The sequence below is a fragment of the Gallinula chloropus genome (assembly GCF_964237585.1).
Source record: "Gallinula chloropus genome assembly, chromosome: 13".
NCBI lineage: Eukaryota > Metazoa > Chordata > Aves > Gruiformes > Rallidae > Gallinula > Gallinula chloropus.
In genome coordinates, this window is record NC_140098.1 from 21,508,092 (window position 1) to 21,530,284 (window position 22,193).

General features: G+C 51.7%; 1 protein-coding gene across 1 annotated transcript; it reads right to left on the reverse strand.

Moving 5' to 3' along the window:
• Positions 1 to 5,837: 5,837 nt before the first annotated feature.
• On the reverse strand, positions 5,838 to 21,877 carry ZDHHC1 (zDHHC palmitoyltransferase 1; the record flags this gene model as incomplete). Its single annotated transcript, XM_084269984.1, has 10 exons — positions 5,838 to 6,600; positions 6,935 to 7,034; positions 7,999 to 8,092; positions 8,686 to 8,771; positions 13,179 to 13,291; positions 17,305 to 17,463; positions 17,800 to 17,924; positions 18,771 to 18,872; positions 19,290 to 19,465; positions 21,659 to 21,877. The coding sequence occupies 10 exons, from the start codon at positions 21,875 to 21,877 to the stop codon at positions 6,182 to 6,184; spliced, it is 1,593 nt and encodes a 530-aa protein (XP_084126110.1). The 3' UTR covers positions 5,838 to 6,181.
• Between the last annotated feature and the right edge of the window lie 316 nt (positions 21,878 to 22,193).

Below are 22,193 nucleotides of genomic sequence, written 5' to 3' on the forward strand. Positions count from 1 at the left end.
TAGAACCTCCCCAGGCCCCTCCAGCACCCCACAAGCTCCTCCTCTGCCCCCTGAGGATCCTCCACCTCTCACCCAAGGTCTTTCCTTCACCAAACAGAGGCAGCACCACCCCCACCATCACCCCCCAAGGTCTCTCCAGCACCCCACCACTGCAGGCCCCCCCTCAACAGCCCCCCCTGTGCCCTGCCCTACAGCCCTGTCCCCTGCACCAGCCAGCCACTGGCTCCCCTCAGTAGCCACCCCATGGAGCAAAGGCTGCAGTGATGAATGCCAACAGTCCAGGCACTGCAGCAAGCACCTGTCCCCCTTCACATCCCCATGGGACACCCATGGAGCCACCCTGGGGGCAGCCAGCCACACACCAGCGCTGCCCATCGTGGCTGCTGGCTTCCCTCACTGGGAGCCCCACCACACGTGGGGCTTCCAGCGGGTGCTGCAGGCTGGAGCAGCACCCAAATATTGTAGTTGCCATGGAGTCCCAACACAGCCCACATCACTTACTCACAGCCCCACCTCAGTTGTTTGCCCAGAGCCGGCTCCAAGCTCGGCGCTCCCTTGGTGCTGCCCAGCCTCACCCCAGGTAGCATCACCCATTCTTAGTGCCAGGGGGATGCAGCGCACAGTTTGCTGCTGCCATGCAGGGTCCTGCAGGTAAATCAGCAGCTGGGGCAGCCACGGGCAGCCTTTGGCATCTTGTGGTCTCTGCCTGCCCTGGTCCCCAAGCAGAGAAGCTGCAGGGCAAGGACGAACATGGGTGTCCCCACAGCTGAACTGCCCCAGGGGTATCAGTCAAGAGCTCTTTGGTTTGGGGCACAGCCCCTGTGACATTCCCCCCACGTCTTGGCAGAGGGGCACATGTTCTCTGCTGGGACCTTGCTGTCAGCTCTTGACTGGTGCAAGCCCTGAGCAACTCACTCTGACCCTGGTGTGGAGCAGGGTCTGGGGCACTGCAGAGGTGACCACCAGCCGACTCTGTGATGTGGGGTCACTACCTTTGCCTTGCACCTCAGTGCCTGGGCATCAGAGAGGCTTCTTCTACCCCTTTGCGTAGCCCCCAGATAGTCACAGCTTCATGAAGGACCCCACTTTCTCACATCCCTTCCCCTTGTGACCCTTCTGTTGGCAGGAGCTGCTGTTTCGCAGCCCAGTCAGAGGCAGGGTGGCCACCCATGGGTGCCAGGTGGCAGCTGTGACAGCCACGGTTGAACAGGACAGCTGTGGAGGCTCAGCTAGTAGGGCCAGACTGGGCGGATGCCAGAGTCCAGGCAGACCCCCACCAACATGTTTCTCCTCTGTCCAGCTTGTCCTGGAGAGTTCAGACGCTGCCAGAGAGCCTGGGTGCTGCACGGAGGAGCTGGCCCAGGAGGACTCTGTCCTGAACGCATGTGCTTCCCCATGTTCATAAAATACCTTGGAAAAAGCAGGTCCCAAAGCGCTCAGAGGTGTCTGGCTGGGAAGTGGGGATGGAACCAGCCTCCTCCGAGGCCGGCAAGGACCTCAGGCTGTGCTCCCACCCCGTGGGAAGAGGGGAAGAGCTGCTCGCCTGCCCTCTGCTTTAAGGAGACGGTATTGAGGAGGGTGGTTAGGTCTTGCTGAAGGTACAGCCTTGTCCTCAGCCTGCCCTGCAAGTTGCTGCCCAAGCTGGTGTCCTTGGCTCTGCTGACAGCGCCGGAGAGAAGCCCAGGTAAGGCCGGATGGAGCATCCAGCCCGCAGCACCACTGGCAGCAGCACAGGAGCCCAGATTCCCCAGGCTGGCAGCAGGCAGGAGCTGAGCAGGAGCTGGGCACATCTTCTGCCGGAGCTCCAGCTGGCCCCAGGGGCCACAGAGCCTGAAGAACCCAGGGGTGGCAAGAGGAGGGCACCAAGCAGGGGCTGGCGAGTTGCCCCGCGGGGTCGGGCTGAGCAGGTCAGGTCTCGGTTCCTGAGGGCCGGGGTTTGTTGTGCATCTGTTGTCCCCATGACAGCCCTGCCGGGCCGGAGCATGGGCCTTGGCCAGCTCCTGCTGCTCCTCACTCAGCCCGGAAAAGGAAGCCCAGGAAGAGGCTGGGACTTGGTCCGCAGCCCGTGGCACCGACAGGAGCCGAGGAGGAGGTTGGACAGGACCTGTGATGTGGTGGAGGAGCGTGGACACAGCTCAGTGCTCAGCTCCCCGGGGACCTTCCCCTTCTTGTGATGTCCAGAAAGGGTCAGCGTGTTCCCAGGCTGCCGCCTGCCCCAGGGAGCTCAACGAGCCACAAAACCCCAGCGCTCACCAGGCCATCCCGGGGCTCACAGCTCAGTGGCACTGAGACACGGCCTCAGACGCCAGGCACGTCCCCACAGGGTCCCTGCCTATCTCCCCACCTTCACGCGGAGTCCTGCAGTGTTGTGATGGCTCCAGGGCACAGAGCACACACCAGAGCACAAGCACAACCTCAGAGCATCCTTCATCCTCTTCACCCCTCGTCCCCAGCCTCATCCTGTTTCAGGAAGGAGCCGCTGGCTCGGGCGCGTGTGGGGTGGGATGAGGTTATGCAGGAACGCGGCTTCTCTACCAGGAGTTGCTAGAAAACAGAGGGCAGTGTTTCGGAGGTTGTGCAATATGTATACGGTAACCCCGGCAACGGCGTGTCCACACGGCATTAACGGGGCTTAGCTGCGGCCGGGGAACGGCGGCTGTGCGGGCTGGGGTGCTGGCTGCAGCACGCAGCACAGGGCAGAGAGGGGCAGGGGAGAGGGAGAAGCCGTGTCCCCCCATTCCCCTCCCCGCTGGTCAAGGCAGCCCCTTGGGATGCACTCTGGAAAGCAGAGCCCAGGAACAGACTCACCAAAAATCGCTTCCCAAAGGCAGGTTGCTTTGACTTCCAAGGGCAAAAAAATCCCCCAGCAGCTTGAGTGCCACCCAAAGATGAAAGCAAGCAGGGCACACATCCCTCACAGCAGGAGCTGGAGGCCTGGTACAGCCACTGGTGTGCAGCCAGGGATGGTGATTTATCATCTGAGAGGGCCTGGGAGAGCTGTCACCATCCCACAAGCACATTGCTTGCTCTCAATGGAAAGCAGCTCCTGGTGGGAATGGCCAGCCTGGGCACTGCATCCTGCTGAGGGGAGAGTTCGTGCCCTGGCAGCACCCCTGTGATTCAGAGCTGGGGAAGGTGCTCAGGGGTGCAGGACCTTCTGCAGGGATGGGAAGCTGAAGACACCAGGAGTTTTGGTGTCACCTCGCCCAGCTCTTGGCTGGTCTTGGGCTGTAGCAGGGGTTTAACTCAGGGGTTTAACTCAGGGTCAGTTGCAACCCTCTGGTGTGGTGGCCGGAGTGCTCTGCCCACACGCTGATGCCTACAGTGGTACCTAAGGTGGGTCCTTCCTTTCAGGTGCTGGGGGACCTTCTACACCCAGCGTAGCAGCTGTGGAGTGGCAGCAGAAAAGCTCTCAGCACCTGAGTCATCAGGGTATAAGCATCAGGGTCCCCCAAAAAAGACTTCAGGAAGGAGAGGACAGTCCAACAAGACCCACAGGTCACCCACACCCAGGTTGAGGTGCTAAGCACAGCTGGGACATCAGAGGTGAAGGGCAAAGGGTAGGGGTGGGCATCAACTCTGCAGATAAATTCATGACTGCAAAAAGAAGGAGGAAGCTATTTAGCAAAGGGCATAGAAAAGTTTATTGGGGAGGGAGCTGCTGGAGAGCTCCACACATACCTTTGGGACAGGCTCTGCATGGACAGAGGGTAAGAGAACACATGAGCTCTGCTCAGGAGCACCTGCCAGAGAGACATCACGCTGCTCTCTGGGCGAGGAGACCTCTGAAAGCCCTGAGCCCGGTGCTATGGCAGGGCAGGGCTCTCCTGGATGACAGCAGACATGAGGAGAAACAACTGGAAGGACTTTAACGAGATGCCCTGGTCTCTGCAGGTACCACCAGCCACAGCAGCGAGGGAAAGTGCAGGATGTGTGACCACAGGCCAACCCTTTCCCCAAACACAGACATAATGACTTCAGCAGCTACGTGAGACTGCCTTTTGCTCAGCAATGGCTCACAGAATGTGATGAAGAGTCAAGGCTCCTCATCCCAGCTCTTTCAGCAGTCAAAACTCAGCCAAGTGAGCAGAGGGTAAACCAACCCTTTAAAGAAGCTGTGGGGACAGCGATGGTATCTACCAGAACTTCCCAAGGACTGTCCCAGGGAGCACTGAGCCCGCATGGTCCTGTGCCCAAGCCACACTTACCCTGCAAACCTTTCTGCAGAGGGAGGATTCCCTGCTCCAGGTTCAGCTCTGCAGGGATCATGTTTCCAGGAGCTTTAAGGAGAGGGCAAGAACTGCTCTGCACTGTCTGCTGCTCAAGCACTGCACAGCATGGTGTTGGGCACCTGACAGCACTGGGCAGTTCCCGAGGCGTTTGGGTGCTACCGGGATGGGCAGAGGCTTCCAGCATATGGCAGGCGCCTTCCTGCCTCCCTTTGCCCTGCAGAAGGAAATCTGCCTGGGCCAAAAGCCCCTGGGGAAGGGGACTTTGTGTGCAGAAGCTGGCAGAAGTACCACGGCAATGGGCAACAGCCGGGCTGGGAAGGGTGTACATCAAAGCTGGAAGCCTGTCTGTCCTGTGTTGGCTGTGCCCATGGAGCGTTTGTCCTCAGAGATCCTGTCCTGCTCGGAACTGTTCCTGGTGGATGCTCACAGACTGAGACAGGGAAGGGGAGGAACAGCTCAGCTCGACTCACACAGCACCCCACTTCGCCTTGTCCCCCCCCTAACCTGCACCCACAGCCTCCCAGAGAAAGGGCTGTCTGTGGGTTCCAACATTCAGCAGGGTGAGAAAGGCTTCCCAGGCTTCCTCTTCTCTGCTGGTGCACCCATGTGCTCCCACGGGCCGGCACCGTGCACCCCCAGGGCCCCACCCAGGAACGGTGCCACCGGCCAGGCCAGCAGCTCGGGGCTGCGCAGCCGCCGCCAAGTGACAAATGGTGTCGGGGACATCGATGCTGGTGGCAAGGCCCATGGGGACACGTGTGTGGCTGCTCTGCAGGGCTCTGAGCTCAGCTGGCTGCTGGGCAGATCTCAGCTTGCTGGCAGCCTCAGCCCCAGCGCTCAGCCAGGAATTTGGAAGGGGCCATGGTGCCCAGGGAAGTGAGACAGCAGGGAGAGCAGAGGCGCTGCAGCGTGGCAGCCCAGACAGCTCTGGCTTCTCAGGGTGCTGTGACTCGAGGCGCTGGCTGCGAGCCCCAGCGTCTGCTGCAGGATTTGTTCTGCACTACAGAGAGGCCGAGCTTGGCTGCAGACTAACACGGCTCTGGCAGCCCAGGAAAGGGAAAGGTTTCAGGCCCTGCTGTATGCCAGAGCTCCTGAGGACAAGCTGCACTGCAGGTCAGACAGCTTTGCTTCATGGAGTGCCAGGCTTGGGGCGCACAGTGGAAAGCGGGACAGGGACAGGGCAACCCCGAGGTCACTCCCTCACCACCTGCTGAAGCCCTGCTGAAGCCCTGCTGAAGCACACCACCCATGGCAGCATGTGGGCAGGAGGGAAATGTCGTTTCCAGGCTGCAGGGAAGAACAGAGATGCAGCAGCCTTGTTCTTCCCCACGCACTCTCCCAGCAAGCTACCACAGTACCAGCATGCAGAGGGCCAGGCCCTTTCCTTGGGAAGCACTCATGTCCTCTCCAGCAACATGCCAACCTCAGGTTTGCCACCTTATTGCCTTCTGCCTTTGGTGGAGCATGAGGAACATCCCTCAGTGCAGGGATGCATCCCTCAGCCCTCTATGGAGCGCTGACACTGCAGTCCTTAACCAGTGGCAGCCCTGGGCACATCCTTGTCAGGCAGACTGTTCCCCCTTGCCAAGGAGAGTGGAACTGGGCTTGGGATGCTCCCACCTTAGGAAGAGGCAGCAGCAGAAACAAGGCTGCAGCAGGGGTTTTACTGCCTCACAGCTAGTTCTGCAGGAAGCTGGAGAGCACTGGGGAAAGGGATGCTGCTGCCACTGGGGAATAAGACCGGAGCTTTGCTGGAGTCAAGGTCTTTGAACAGCAACATTCAAAAGGAAAGAGAACCTCTTGCTTCATCCCCAAAGGCTATGGCTTTGGAAAGCTGATCACTAGGCCACTGTGGTGTCTGCTGTCTTTAAAGCATGGATCACGTCTGCCCACGTGCTGGTGCATCCTCTGTGGTGCGGCTCAGGCTGGGGCTGTCGCTTGGGCTGGGGCTAAGAGACGTGAGGTTCTCCACTGCTCTTACTTACAAACACAGCAGGAGCCTTAGAAAACAGTTCCAGGTCTCGGTCCAGGCGTCTGTCTTGCTGGCAGCTTTTCCGTTTCACCTTGTGCCCAGAGTGCAGAGTCTTCTTCCTGGCACCCCTGGGGGGGTCTGCGGACAAGGGAAAGCGCCGAGAGTCGCTGGAGTTATTGCCGGGAGGCCTGTGGAGGGCTGAGCTCCCCAGGCGCGTCCGAGCCACGGGAATCTCATCCATGGACTCGGCGGACTCTGAGTGATACTCAGCTGGGGGTCCCGCTGCCTGGATGAGGCTGGTGCTGCCGGGGGGCACAGGAGCTCGCGGAGGAAAAGCTGGCGCCGAGTGCCGAAGGCTGTGGGAAGATGAGGGGGCAACAGCCATGGCTGGGAACTCTACAGATGGGAAGGAAGGGAGAAGAAAGCTTAAGGAGAGAGAGAGGGAGATCCCTCAGCCCCACAAAGACATCAGCAAGCCCAGGAGCTCTGGCAGTGCTAAAGAAAATCACACACGTGTGTTTCTGCAAAGCTGGGTATGGAAGAGTACACAGCTCTGCACTCAGCAGTGTACCCAAGTCTGGTCAGTTCAGAGATCTCCAAGCACTCATTCTCCCTCCTCAGGCAAGACAACTCTCTGCCAGGGCTGGGTTTTCATGACACACTTCATTTCTGTGCACCAGCAACCAGAACCCCAGCCCAGAAGCAGAGAAGCTGACCGGTGCGCTCTCACCTGGCTGGGGATCTGGGAGAGCTCTTGTGTGCGTGTGACACCTGCTGTCTGGTGCTGAGGAAGGAGCTCTGTGTGTCACCTTTCTTCTCTTTTTCTGTTGCTGTGAAAACAAGTGACCCAAGAGAAGGGAAGTCCCTTCATCAGCCCAAAGGAATGAGACAGATGGGTTTTTAACTCCCACCTCTTTTCAATTCCTCTTATTTTGAATTGTGGGTGTCAATTACGACCAAAGACTGAGAATATTTTATGGTTTAAGGCTGAGTTACTCTAAAGCAGAGACAGAGAACAGGCAGTTAATAAGCAGACACACACATCATCTGCAGGCAGCTTTTCTCCAGGTGTAGGTACCTTAAAGCAGCTGGAGGATGGGTGAGACACGGGCGGACAAATGCGTTTGTAAAGCCAGATTAGAAGAAGGGTCCAAAGGTCACATAGTGCAGGACATCCCAGGAGAGAGAAAGCTCTTGTCCAAAATACAAGTAGAGTTGGAAAGGAATTTTTCTTATCATCTGTTTGACAAGGCTTGGATTAACAAGCTTGGAAGAAAGGGGGAGAGCACCAGCCCCTGCCAATTGAGCGAGGGGGGGGAGAGCATCTGGACAGAGGTACATCGATAGCAAGAGTGCAGGAAACTTGACTTTGGACAGCTGTTTCATACAGTCAAGCTTCATATCCCTTTCCTGGGGCAGATGCTTTAACATCCCTCTCTGAACACATAAAGTAATAGATTCTGCTCATGCAGAGCTCAGTACATAACAAAGTAGTGCAGCCACAGTGAGGGAACTGCACTGGAGTGGCAAGACATTGTATTACAGCTCTTCTAGAGCTGAGCTGCATGCTTCTGAGGGAACTGCAGCATATATCTGATCCCATGAGCCAGCTGAGACAGGGGAGCATCACTTGGGCACAGTGACTGCAGGGCAGAGCCGTCCCTGCAGGTACAGGCCAAGGCCAGGGAGAGCAAGGAGGGAAGCACAGCCTGCACTAGAGAGAGTGTGAGCCCAGGCAGTTCAGTGAACCATCAGCCTGCAGAGGTTATGGGATGTACCAAGTCTCCTGCTTACCTGAGAAGGGACCACAAAGTGAAGAGATGGGAGGTCAGGAGAGGAGCTCTGCTCAGGAGCAGCTTCATCGCTGGGGATGGAGAGCTTTGGGAAGCTGAAACACACAGCAGACAGACAAGATCCTTCCCTTAGACCCGACTGAACTCTGACACCCACCCTGCTTGCACATCCACATTGGCCTGACCGAAGCCTTCCCTGCTGTGCTTGGCATCCCCAGCAAAACCCCAGGCTAAATCTTCCTGCTCAGTTGTGGAAAATCCTAAGGGTTTCCTCCCCTTTCCCCAGGGATGTGAGTTAATGGGCTTAACTAAGAGCCAAGGACACTCTCCCTGTGAGTGCTTGCCTGTGTTATAAACTTTGCTGTTGTGCTTCATCTCTCCACAACCTGAAATCATAGAACTATAATGAGCTTGATAAAGGAATTACAGAACAAATCAGGCAGCTTTCAAGTCATTTTAGTATAAACCAGCCTAAAGACAGTATTGTAGGAAGGATATTTTCCCAAGGGAGGGGAGGAAAGCATTCCTGCAGGTATTTACCCTCCTGAAATGCAAAGATTCCACCAGCCTTGGTCAAAATGTAGGTCCTTGGTATTTCTGCCTCAGAGTCACTGATGAGTGACGTTGGTGACAATTTCCCATTCACCATAGATACCACTGGGCAACTCCTATCTGTGACTTTACTCACCCTTTTCCTGAAGTTAGTGGTGAGGATTCCTCTAGTTGAATATCAGGGCCTGTATAGCCAGGGTTACCAGGAAAAAACTCTGCCTCCTGAAACAGTCATGAAAAATTAATACATTCAGAACAATAGGGACACAGAGTGGAGAGGAGGCATTTTCACCACAGGGATCTCTTCTTCCTCCTTCCTCAGCCACACACAAGGCACAAGACCTGGAAAAAGGTAGTGAGAAGAATGACAGGACGCCACTGGCCAGCATCAAAGCAGCTTGGGCCAGCCAGAAGACATCTTCTTCACATGCCAGAAGAGATACTTCCAAAATTAGTAGTTGCTTTTGAACATCTTGGCATCGGTGTCTGGACTCTTGGTACTGGTGTAGCTGTTAGATAAGGGAGTTGCCAAACTGGAACGACCTCAGGCTTGTTGCCCTTTGTTCTGTGCTCTGAGCTCAACTGATCTTGTAAAGAAACAAAGAGGTGGGAAGGAACACAGGAATATGCAGCTGTTTTATCAGTGGTAATGTAGAATTTGAAGGGAATCGGCTTAGTAATGCCAGATGTTAGAACTTTCCAGTCTGAGCCTGATTCATTTTGGGGCTGTTGCACACAGGGTTTGTCTGAGTGCTGGGGTTGTACCCTGCACGTGTTCAACACATGCATTTCAGGTAGAACTTGTAACTCAGGTCAGATCACTGCTCACCACAGGGAGCATCCCTAAACGTTCCCTCAAAGCTCCTCGGGGACCTTTACGTCTCCATCCTGCATCATGAACATTTACACTCCAGCCTCGTGCTCCTGAGTTACACACAAAGAACCAAACTTGTGTAGGGGCAGGGAGCTGCAAGGCTTCTCAGGGGGAAGCACACCATGGCTGGGATGAGCTGCAGCAGCACACAGCCTGGTAAGACAGGGCAGAGTAACAAACACCATCAGGACACACACAGACAGGACTGCAGGGCTGGCATTTCAAAGGAGATTAATAAATGATACATCTTGAGAGTAACACAAACAACTTCTTTCCAAGCAGGGAAGGCAGGAAAGGGCTTTTTAATATCCATTTTGTTCATTTCAGCCTTCTGTAAATGATGAATAGCCTGATGAAGGCTCATGAAAGAAAGGGAACCATTAGAGCAGGCTGGTGGAAACAAATGGGAGGAGACTCAGCCCCTGGAAAATAACAATGTTCTCTCAGTGCAACAAAAGCTACAACCACAGCTCAGTCCCAGCCTCCCTCTGCTCCCAGAGTCACTGGCAGGGCAAGGCAGCATCCTCCAACCTCGACAGCAAGACCAAGCCACCCTTTGCAGTTGGGTTGTTGGGATTCAGCTCTTGCTGAGAACAGGCTGCTCAATCAACAGAGAGCCCAGGTTCATTCCCACCTCTGCAAATCCTGGCCATGCTCAGACCTCCTCTTACCAGCCACTTCAGTGACAGCAAGCTCCCTAAAATCTCTGGCTGGAGGGGAGACAGCCAGCTCCCTGCTGTGAGGGGCAGCAGCTGGGGTTTAGCTCACATTGGTTCAGACCGCTGGGCAGCTGCCCACAGACAAACTGCTACACACACCCCTGGATTTGGGAGCAGGGACAGAGGCAAAGACTCTGTATGTCCAACTTCTGCAGGTTTTGAGACATCTGACCCACTCAACTATGCAAAGGTGGAGCCCTGTACTTTGTGTGTGTTCTGAGGATTCTACGAGCATGTCAGGATCCTTTATCCTGAACATGGATCCTTTATCCTGAAAGTGGATCCTTTATCCTGAACATGGATCCTTTATCCTGAACATGGATCCTTCCTTTAACCTGAACATGGATCCTTTATCCTGAAAGTGGATCCTTTATCCTGAACATGGATCCTTCCTTTAACCTGAACACAGATCCTTTAACCTGAACATGGATCCTTTATCCTGAAAGTGGATCCTTTATCCTGAACATGGATCCTTTATCCTGAAAGTGGATCCTTTATCTTGAACATGGATCCTTTATCCTGAATGTGGATCCTTTATCCTGAAGTGGATCCTTTATCCTGAACATGGATCCTTCCTTTAACCTGAACATGGATCCTTTATCCTGAACATGGATCCCTTATCCTGAACATGGATCCTTTATCCTGAACACAGCCACAGATTTAACCACAGACAAACATGGAAAACTGCAGCCAAGCCCAACACCCATGGTTGCAAGAGGCTCAAACCCAGGATCAAAAGCAGCATGCTGCTTCTTACTCCCTGAAATGAATGAACAGTTAAGGCAAAAGTGGGAAGAGGGCGACTTCCACATTATGCTTGCAACATCTTGGGTCGATTACAAAGGATTTCTGTGTTCAAGCTAAAGAAGGCTGTAGTCAACACAGCTCACAAAAGGCAAGTCACTTGGTGTACTCCTACTCTGATCTGTTTGTTTGTGTTTATCTCTGGTTGCTATGTTAGAAACAGGGAAAATCTGATGGGTTAACATTTTTCTTCACAGCATTACTGGGTATCATCCAGACTTTCTTGTTCCCCAAGGTACTAACTGCAGTCCTGAAACACAGCACTCCTTTTCACCCTGCTTCTTCCAGGCTTCAAACTAACCACGCTCACACATAGCTAGATAAGCACCAGCATGGAGAGGAGAACCTTGTTGAGAGGCTACATCCCAAACGTGCACATACACACATGCACAGGGAGTCCACCCCTGGGTAAATGTATTTTCAATATCAATCAAGATTTGGTAACTAGGAAATGATTAGAGCTAATGCTTTATTATTGTTTTCATTTTCACAGTAAGCAAAAAGCTCTATGAGACAAAGTGCCAAATATTTTTGTTGCTATGGAAACCTCTGTTTAAACTGAAAGTTCAACTTTTCCAAGGCAGTAAAAAAAATAGAATTAAAAAAAAAAAAAGCTGGGGTCTCCATACTGTATGAAAGGGAATAAAGGGAATTAGCTCATTTACCCCTTGGCTTTTATAGGGAAAGACTGTGAAGGAGTCCAGAGACATCCCATTATCTCTGCACAGAATACTTGGATGAAGCTTGGATTGAATTCATTATGAAATACAAACCTTGTTCTATAGTAGGTGACATACTAACATAAAGCTAGGTAAGAGTTACACAGGCTCACAGAATTGCAGAACAATTGAGAGATTCTGGAAGTTTCCAGTCCAAACCCCTCTCAAAGCCAGTACAAATTTTGTCCAGTCAAACTTTGAATAACTCAAGGGCCAGAGCTGCACTGCAGCAAAACAAATGCCACTGAACCTCCCAACCCACAGCGGAATAGATACAGCACTGTGGAGTGACAGAGCACTACAGAGCTTGTAGAAGTCTTTCAGAGAACCATAGGGGCTGGAAGGGACCTCCAGAGCTCATCAGGTCCAACCCCCCTGCCAAAGCAGGGTCCCTGGGACAGGTCACACAGGGAGGCATCCAGATGGGGCTGGAATCTCTCCAGAGAAGGAGACTCCACACCCCCTGGGCAGCCTGTCCCAGGGCTCCCTCACCCTCACTGGGGAAAAGTTCTTCCCCACATTGGTGCAGAACTCCCTGGGCTCCAACTTGAGGCCATCGCCCCTTGTCCTGTCCCCACAGACACTGAGAAGAGACTGACCATTTCTCCCTGCATCCCACACTTCAGCTATTGATACCCATTGATCAGATCCCCTCTCAGGCTGCTTCTCCCCAGGCTGAACAGCCCCAGCTCACTCAGCCTTTCCTCATAGGGGAGATGCTCCAGGCCCTTCAGCATCTCCATAGCCCTGTGCTGGACTCTCTCCAGGAGATCCCTGTCTGTTTGATCCCAGGGAGCCCAGCACTGGACACAACACTCCAGGTGGGGCCTGACCAGGGCAGAGCAGAGGGGGAGGATCCCCTCCTTCGACCTGCTGGCCACACTCAACAGACACAGAGCAGCAGCTGGACAGACACAGAGCAGCACCATGGCAATCACAAGGATCCTTCTTACTGCATAGACTCAGTTCAAAGAAAAGCAGGTCTGGGGGTCATTTCTGACCACTGCTGGTGTCCTTTTCCCTCTCAAGGTGGTTAAACTGTCCGTTATCACTAGCTGACTCTTCAGGCAACCTCTCTCGTGCTGACACAGGCATTTCTGTGTCTGCTTTGGTGACCAAACAGGAGGGAGCTGGGCCAGCTCATCACAAGCTCAACTATTTTTTTTTAAATAAATTCTTACCCAGCTGAGTCCCCCCACCCTGCTCACTGTGTGACTGCAGTGAACAGCTGCGCTGGCAGAAGGGAACAGACAGTGCAGGGCCCAAAACAAGCAGTGGAGGAAGAGAGTGGGTGGGATTGATTCCTTTGAAAGCCTAAAGCTTCTGCCTAAAGCATTCAACAAATTACAGGCCTTCCACACTCTCACATCCTACCCAACTCCACCGAAGCACCTCTGAAGTCTTATCTTTAGCAACTGCCTCTACGGTTTGGAGGTCACAAAAGCAAAGCAGAGGTCACACTGAGGACAAATGAGGCTGGTTTTGAGAACTGGACTGAAAGCATGGTGAGTACCTGACTGGGTCTCACTTCAGAGGGACAAGGCTGCAGTTGCTTGTCTACCTCTTTTGCCTCTTGCTGGGGACGCTGCTGCAGGATGTACTCGTACGTAGTCAGTTTGTTCCACACTGGGAGGAAAGAAAGAGAGCTGTCAGTGCAGGAAAGGCTGCTCCCTGCTTACACACACACACAAACAGTTTGAATAACTATACAGTCAAACAGTAACCATAAACAGGAACAGACTGATACTCTAAGGCAGAAGTACCTTTGCACTGTACATCTTACTATATCCTTTAATGTCATAGAACCATAGAAGGGTTTGGGTTGGAAGGGACCTTCAGGACCATTTAGGGACAGAAATCTCAGTCAGAAGGTATGTGACACTAAATGGAGAGAAGAAATGCAGCAGGTTAGTGTGTCACATAGAGAAGACTGTGACAATGTCCCAAGCAGTGAGCACTGAATGCCCAACGTGCCTAGTGCCAAACAGACATGCCCAGAGCTCACACACAAGCACATCCACTTCCATGTGTGACACGGGACATTTCTGAGCAGCTCAGTTTCTTTGGGAGACCCCAGATGTGATGAGGATCCAAACCTCAGACATTCCTCCCCTCATGACCCTGCTAGAGTATTTTTAGAGCACAAAACCCAGAAATGGATGCTGCAGGTTTACAGCTCACAGCCTGGTAGTCATTCTTCCTGTTTACAGTAGCACATTCCCAGGATATGGGACATCCAGGCTAAAAACCTTCCTCTGCCTGAAAATATTCCTATGGGTAGTATCTTACCCCTGAAAACCATGTGCTAAGCACAGGACTGCTTCACAAGGAAGTGCAGGAGAGTCCTGTATCCTTCCCTTTATAGTCCCTACTGTTTTTTCCTTTCTATTCTGCTTACAGTTGACCTCTTAGTATTGAAGTATCCTCCCTCCAAACTTCTGGATCACCTCCAGAACTGAATCTCAATCAAGACTGGTAATTTTCAACGTGTGAAGCTACTATTTTGAGAACAACCTACTTCCTTCCTCTTGAGTGACAGCGAGTAATTAAAATCAGGGCAGCAATTCTGCAAACTCCACTGTGCCTACAACAACACCATATTCTCAAATGGTAGAGTCAAACCTGACTTAAGAGTATTTTTTAAAAAGGCAATGCCACTCACAGGTGTGCTATTTTCTTTCTGTAATTTAATTATGGGGGAAAAGGGTTCATAAAAAGTAGTCATTGTCCTGATTTCAGCTGGGATAGAGGTAATTTTCTTTCTAGGAGCAGGTAGAGTGCTGTGATTTGGATTTAGTATGAGAATACTCTTGATAACACACTGATGTTTCAGTTGTTGCTGAGTAGTTGTGTTGTCCATGCTAAATCAAGGACTTTTCACCTTCCCCCACCCTGCCTGGTGCACAAGAAGCTGGGAGAGCACAGCCAGGACAGCTGACCCAGACCAGCCCGAGGGACACTCCATACCACAGAACTGGGAAGCTGGCCCAGAGGTGGGATCGCTGCTCAGGGACAGATGGGCATCAGGATTGTTTTCTTCCCTACAGGTAGTGAGCAATTGCACTTGTGCATCACTTGGTTTATATATTATCTTTATTATGCCCTTCACCTCTCACCCTATTAAACTACCTTTACCTCAACCCAGTTTTTCCCTCCATCCTCCTCCCCATCCCACTGGAGGGGGACGGGTGAGCGAGCTGCTGCGTGGTGCTTACGTACCAGTGGGGTTAAGCCACCACACTTGGGAACAGTAATTACATTTTAATTGGTAAATTGTATTTCTAGTCCCAAAAGGGGTCAGACAGTTCACTCCAAAACTACCTTAGGGCATTCAGTTGAAACCACTGACATTTACAGGTCAGAACTCAAAGGAATTCACACCAGACACGCTTTGTTTATCTCCCTGAATCCCAGCTGTAAGCACGATGCATGCTCATACAGAACACACAATATGGGCTTTGATATGGTGACACCACTACTTTCAAGCAAGGACATAACACACCATGCTTCTCCACAGCTGGAACTGGTTTCAACAGGGTAGCAGATTTTAGTGCAGGAAAACGGCAACAAAAATTAGCAATAATTAAGTTCTGTTTCCACATGAGTCATAAAGAGTTAAAATCGGGACAGAAACAAAAGTTAATCTGGCTCAAAACTGTTTCTGAAGGAGAGGGGGAAAAAAATCACCCCAAGATATCAGCAACAAAAAATGCCCCAAAGCCAGAGTGGAAGGACTGCCAGACATGCAGGTCTGGTTGGGCAAGAGACAGCAGGTCTTTATCCCAAGGAGGGAGCACCCTCTTGTGGGAGTTGTACACAAAGGCAAGATAAATACTGCCCGGGTCCTAAACCAAATCATCCTTTTTCATCCAAAAGAAATGTTACTGGAGCAGCCCCAGCTTTGTTATGCTTTTAGTCTTTCTACGGTGCCAGATCCTCCTTTGGAATCTCCAGGTGTTGCCATTAACCCAGCAAAGTCAACCTTTAGTTCCACCAAGAAAGCAAAACCACAGCATGGCCAAATTTTAGCTAAACTCAAAGGGACTGGGAAAGGAAAACCACAGATGGTGACCTCACTGCCTGTCACCTTAATGCCACCCCTCAGATGCTACACTTCAGCCACGCAACTCCTTTGCTTCTGGAGCTAGGCTGGTTTGCACTGACCTAGTTTGTGTTGGCATCTGCATTGCTGTTAAATGACAACCTGAAAATCGATCCCCAGTAACTGCCATCCTCATTTCCCCTTCCCTGTATCTCTCCTTCCCCAGTTTTGGCACCACTGATTACTGCAAGAGCAGGATCTGTCCTCAGCATGACTTATGTCAGGAGCCAAACAGCCTTCAGGTTAGGCTGTGGCTGAAAAGAGGGGGGTGATGTCCACCTGTACCAAAGTGTCACGGTGGATGAGAAACTTCCCCTGAGCCAGCAGTGGCTCCTGCAGCTCGGAAGGCCAGTGGTATCCTGGGCTCCATCAGCAGAGGGGTGGCAGCAGGGACAGGGAGGGGATTGTCCCTCTCTGCTCTGCCCTGGGGAGGCCCCAGCTGGAGTCCTGTGTCCAGATCTGGGGACCCAGTACAAGGAAGATGTGGGACTGGTGGAGAGGGGTCAGAGGAGCCACGAAGGTGATCAGGGGGCTGAAGCACCTTCCCTAGGAAGAGAGACTGGGGAAGCTGGGCTTGTTCAGCCTGGAGAAGAGAAGGCTGCAGGGGGACCTCATTGCAGCCTTCCAGTCCCTGAAGGGAGCAGAGGAACAGGAGGGGAATCAGCTTTTCCAAAGGGTAGACAATGGCAGGACAAGGGGGATGGATTAAAGCTAAAGGAAGGAAGGTTTAAATGAGATATTAGGGGGAAGTTTTTTACTGAGAGTGTGGTGAGGTGCTGGAGAACAGGCTGCCCAGAGAGGGGGTGGATGCCCCGTCCTTGGGAGTGTTCAGGGCCAGGTTGGATGGGGCCCTGGGCAGCCTTGTGTAGCTCCAGGCCTGGAGGTTGGTAGCCCTGCCTGTGGCAGGGAGGTTGGAACTCTATGATCCTTGGGGTCCCTTCCAACCCAGACCAGTCTATGATTCTATGATAAGCACACCTGTCCCTCCTTCACAGAGCATCAAGAAGGAGATCTAATGAGGAGCCTTTCTGAAAACCTCGTCCCTTGAACTCCACACATTTTGTTGTGCCTACAGGGTACAACGTCCATAAAGGGACCTTGACCTGCACATTGGGCCTGTTAGTAGAAATTTAGATCAACGCTGTCCCATTTCCCTGGGGTAAGGGATAAACAGGTTCTCACACACTGGAGAAGAGACTCTCCAAAACTTGCATGGGGAGCCAACCTGAACCTGCCATCGCTGGCATTGAGCTGGAATGAAGCAGTTTGTCCTACCTGGCCTCTCTACTCCTCCCACATGCTTTCAATTCCACAAAAATGTAGCTTAGACACATGCACCCCATATTGCACATGCACTGATAAGCCTGCCTGGTCTGGGGGAAAATCAGATGTGTAACATTAAATCAAATTTTTCTACCTTTTCCCTGTCAATCTTGCACAATGTGTGGATCTTTGTGACACGGGTGAGCACACGGTGAATGCAGAACCAGTAGAAGGATCGAAATGGGGATGCAGAGGATAGGAACATAATACCTACTGAGATAGATGTGGAAGGTCAAGAGGTGGCCTAGCAGGAGCACGGTCATTAGGCTCAGAAGAATAAAAATCACATCGGTGACTAAAATGGCAGATGCCCGAGTCTCCAGAGGAGCTGCAGGAAGAAACACAAACCAGCGGTCTGTGTGGTTCTTCAGAGCTGTAAAACAGAAAGAGTTGGAGGTAAGCAGGCTGTCCAAGTATTAAATACCTCTAACTAAACATGACAGCTGGAAATGTTAACTCAGAGGTGGCTGCAGACCTGTCACACACTGAAGGCCTAAGCAACCTTGTGTCTGCAAGGCCTTTGGGAAGAGCAGTGAGCTGTGTGAGGGAAGACATTCCCTCCAGCTGAGCAGAGATACTCTTGTAGGAATACAAAATTGGAGGAGTAAGGGATGGAGCTCCTCCTTTGTGGGAGAGCCCCCAGAATCCAGTCCCAGATGGAGCTAGGCTGGCTCCCTCACAGGGTGCTCAGCTGAAGCAGAGGTTGTACCTTCGAAGTGCTGGTCGGAGCGAAGCATCACGGGGTCGACGAAGAACTCCACGAAGACGTAGCAAGCGACGAGCAGCAGCAGCCCGAGCCCCAGGATGGCAGACAGCACGCTATTCAAAAAGAGCCTGCCAGGGAGGTGAGAAGTCTGAGTGGCTTCAAGAGCATCACACACACAATTCAAAAATCCCAGCCTCTAAAGAAGCCAGGGATACAGCCAGCTATCCCAAATCCCTCTGACACTTCCTTACGCTTATGGCAGATACTGGGTAACAGCCTTCCTTCTGATTGCTTACCCTGAGGGACCAAACTGTGCCCCTTTACAGCAGCTGTGATTGCCAAACAGTCAGGTTTATCTGGGGCAGACAAAAAGCTCCCTGCACAAAGCCTGAAAGCAGTGTAACCTGGCACCCAGCAGTAACAACGCTTTGCTGTCCACGTGGTTTTAGAGCAGGAATGTAAACTGAGAGGCAATAACTGGCAATAGCTGCCTTATTCTTTATCTCAAACCTGGCACAGACTAGAGGTGCCTATATGCTGCTGTAACTCCTGCCAACTGGCAAGTCTCGTAGGGAAAGCAGTCTGGATGCAGGTTGTTTCAGAGCTGGGAACAGCACGATCATGGTTCTATTCCCACTCCAGCTCTCAAGCATGTTAAGGACACCCAATTAAGATCCCATAAGCTTTTCCTAATACCAAATAATAAGATTATGTTCTCTGTTTTCACTTGTAGATCTTCAGCTGCAAAATTCTAAGTGTAAGGGGTTTATCCCCGGTTATTTGAATGTCACAAACAAACATGTTTGCATTTTCCATCTTGCTTTCTCATGACTGATTTTATTCAGCCAGGGTTTGAATGAAAAGTGGTTGTGTGTGCCTGCATACTGCCTGGACTGGGATGCAGGGGAATCTCAGGAAGAGAAGGGACGATGTTATCAACACAGTCTGGTGGTGCCACAGTGCCAGCCTCTTACCAGTAATTCCTCTCTCCCACACAGTTGTTGAGCCATTTGCAGTGGTGATCAAAGCCACACACACACTTGTTGCAAGTTCCACAGTGCTTTGACTTGGCACTCCTGCCAAAGAAAGGGAGGCATCAGCATGGATGCACCAGCTCATCACCGCGACGTTCCACACACAAATACAGGGGGATAGAGCAGCAGAGATCCTGGCAACAGGGAGAAAACCCTTGACATCAGGAACACTTTGATACCAAACACATGGGCACACAAGTTACAAGCCGTCTGCCAAACCCTGACCTGCAGGCTGACAGGGAACAGCATGGTCCTCTCCACCCAACACAAGAGCAATTCCATGAAACACAGGAGCACATCTGACAGCAGCGTGGCAAACCCTCCCACAGGATGAAATCTAACTCCTGCTACAGACCTTCAGGGGCTCAACTTCCACCTCATAATCGCACATGAAAGACTAACAGCCAGGTGAAACAGTGAAGGAGCCAGAGCAGGAGAAGGAAAGGAGGAGGTACTTACACATCGACATCACAGACATGGCAATGGTGGTTTTCAATGACATGTGCATGTTGGTTGCGATTGAAGGTGGCCAGAGGCCCCAGATAGTTCTTTTCTCGCACGTTTGCATCCGCAGGATCGATGGAGACTGCAGTGAGGTGAACAACTAGATGGTAGAGAAAACACGCTCCAGGACACTGGAGTACATGGTTAAGGATTGTATGAGTGATTTAATGCATATACTTTTATCCTTAATACACCAAGCCCACACAGATGAGAAACACACTTCTCAGAATTAGAAATCACTTGATAAACGATTGCAGCGCCTTCATCTGAGCTTCATCAACAGACATTCATGCAGTCATAAGCACCCTCTGGAAACAGATAACTACACCTGCACCTTACAAGGTACTGCTCTGCCTCACAGAATTGTCCTTCCTAGCACAGGAGTTTTTAAAAATCACCTTTACTCACCCAAATCCAACCCCACGTGCGGATTGTTGACACAGGTCCGTGTTTCTTACTCCACACAGACTCCTTGGAAAGGAGCAGTCGGTTAAGGCCATGCACATGCCCCTTCACAAGACCAAACTTCCAAGAAAGAAGAGAAAAAGTCACATCAAGGATCAAGTACTGATCACCTTGCTTTCCTTTGCCCTACTCAGAATCCCATGGAAGAGGATCACCACTTTAAAGTACCTAATTTACTGACAGCCTCCAGGATTTGTCATTGTTTCTTGAAACACCACCCACTTGGATTCTGGTTTCTAAACACAAGTCAGAACAAAGACACTTTAGCAGTACTTTTGATCAGATATGTGAAGTAACTGCTGGTATTTGGGAAGAATATACAAGTATTTAAGAATATACAAGTGCAAAGCAGCAACCCTGCATGCCTGGAGTTCCACCGTGCTCTGGTTTGTTTGTTATCCAGCCAGATGTGCACACCATTGATCATGCTGAGGCCTATGGAAAACAGAGCAGTGTGCTAAGGAAGAGGTCTCTGATAGTAAGGAAGAGAAGGGGTCTCTGATAGTAAGGAAGAGAAGGAGGTCTTTGAGAGGTTTAGTGTGCTGAAGCTCTGTTCACTGGTGTAGCACAATGGGAAAGGATTTGCCTTTGACACCGAAAAAGACTTGAGTGCTTTAGGATACAACTTTAGGATGCACCATTCACCTGATACATTATAGTGCCTTTGGACTGAGTTATGAAGAGAGTTGGTAGGCAAACTGACAAGGTTTGGACTGTGAATTATCACCAAGGATCTGGGTAAGAGAAGTAGGTGCAAGACCACCGTGGTCTGCTGATATTAATGCCCAAATCACGCAGGTGTTATCTAAGACAACAAGGAGCAAAAGCATCCCAAACATATCAAAGGCTCCATGGACATCCATAAATCAGGTGTAGAAGTTATGTTAGTGGCACTGAGCCACTTCTTTTTTCCACCAGGAAGGTGGAACAGGAGAGATGACCAGAAAAACCCGCTCGCTCCTACATTACAAACCCTCACCAGCTTGCTAAGTACTAAATCCAAACACAACCTGCTGCTCAAGAGCATCCTGTGACAGACCTCTCCTCTAAGGTTCACAGATTTTCTGCAGAGGACAGGAGAGCACCCAGGGGAGAAGACCCAACTGCCAGCTATCACGAGCAACCAGGCTGTATAACCACAAAGCTGACTTTCAAGACTTGTTCAGTCAGCACGGGGAAGTTTGGCTGCCCATCATGGCAAGGATGCTTCAGGAGGGGCATTTTTAGTAGGACTTCCCTCAAACCCTGCAGCAGACTTGCAGAAGAATAATATAAAGCAAAGGAAATGCACAGGCAGAAGCAGACAGCAGAAGAGCCTTGGAGGCAAAGACAGCACCCTTAACAGGGAGCGATGAGAGACAAGCAGATGGTCAGTGATTCCCTACAGCAGAAGGGCAGAGTGGATCCCAAAATAACTGGATTATACAGGCTGAGGAAGATCAAAATTACTGTTATAGTGGAGAAGAGGATTCTGGCTCAGCTGCTCTCTCCTTTGCCTTCCACATTACCTAAAAATTGGTTTTTTTTAAAAAATTAAGTCCCACTGATAGTTTATTAAAGCCCACAGAGTCACAGAACCACAGGATCACACGGGTTGGAAGGGACCTCCAGAGCTCACGGGGTCCAACCCCCTGCCAAAGCAGGGTCCCTGGGACAGGTCACACAGGTCGGTGTCCAGATGGGGCTGGAATCTCTCCAGAGAAGGAGACTCCACACCCCCTGGGCAGCCTGTCCCAGGGCTCCCTCACCCTCACTGGGGAAAAGTTCTTCCCCATGTTGGTGGGGAACTCCCTGTGCTCCAACTTGCAGCCACTGCCCCTTGTCCTGTCTCCACGTTCTCCTCTGGACAAAAAGGATACGATATAGCCAGCGGGCAGCCAGTGGCGTGGCAGGAGAGGAACCAGGATTCCAAAGCCAACCAGGGCAAAGAAGAGGTACAGCAACCAGGCAATAATCTGGAAAAGGTGCAGAGGCCAGCTCCAGCCATTCCTCCGAGCGCGTTGGGCCTGCACCTCAGGAGCGGCTTCACCCAGACTCTCTGGAGCTGTCTTATTAGGAGGTTTGTTGCAGATATTCATCTACAGAAATCAAAAAAGGGAAACAAAAAAACAGGTGATAAAAAAAACCCCTTGTGACTGAGCTCCTGGAGATACACTCCAAGATGGACAGCAAGTTGGGGAGACTCAAAGGCCAACACATTTGAGGAGCTGCTTCTCCCTGCACAGGGGATTTATGGTGGATAGAAACAAAAGGGGGAAGAACAGTGACATACTCTAAAAGCAACTGGAAGGCCAGTGGTATCCTGGGCTCCATCAGAAGAGGGGTGGCAGCAGGGTACAGGGAAGGGATTGTCCCTCACTGCTCTGCCCTCCCCAGCTGGAGTCCTGTGTCCAG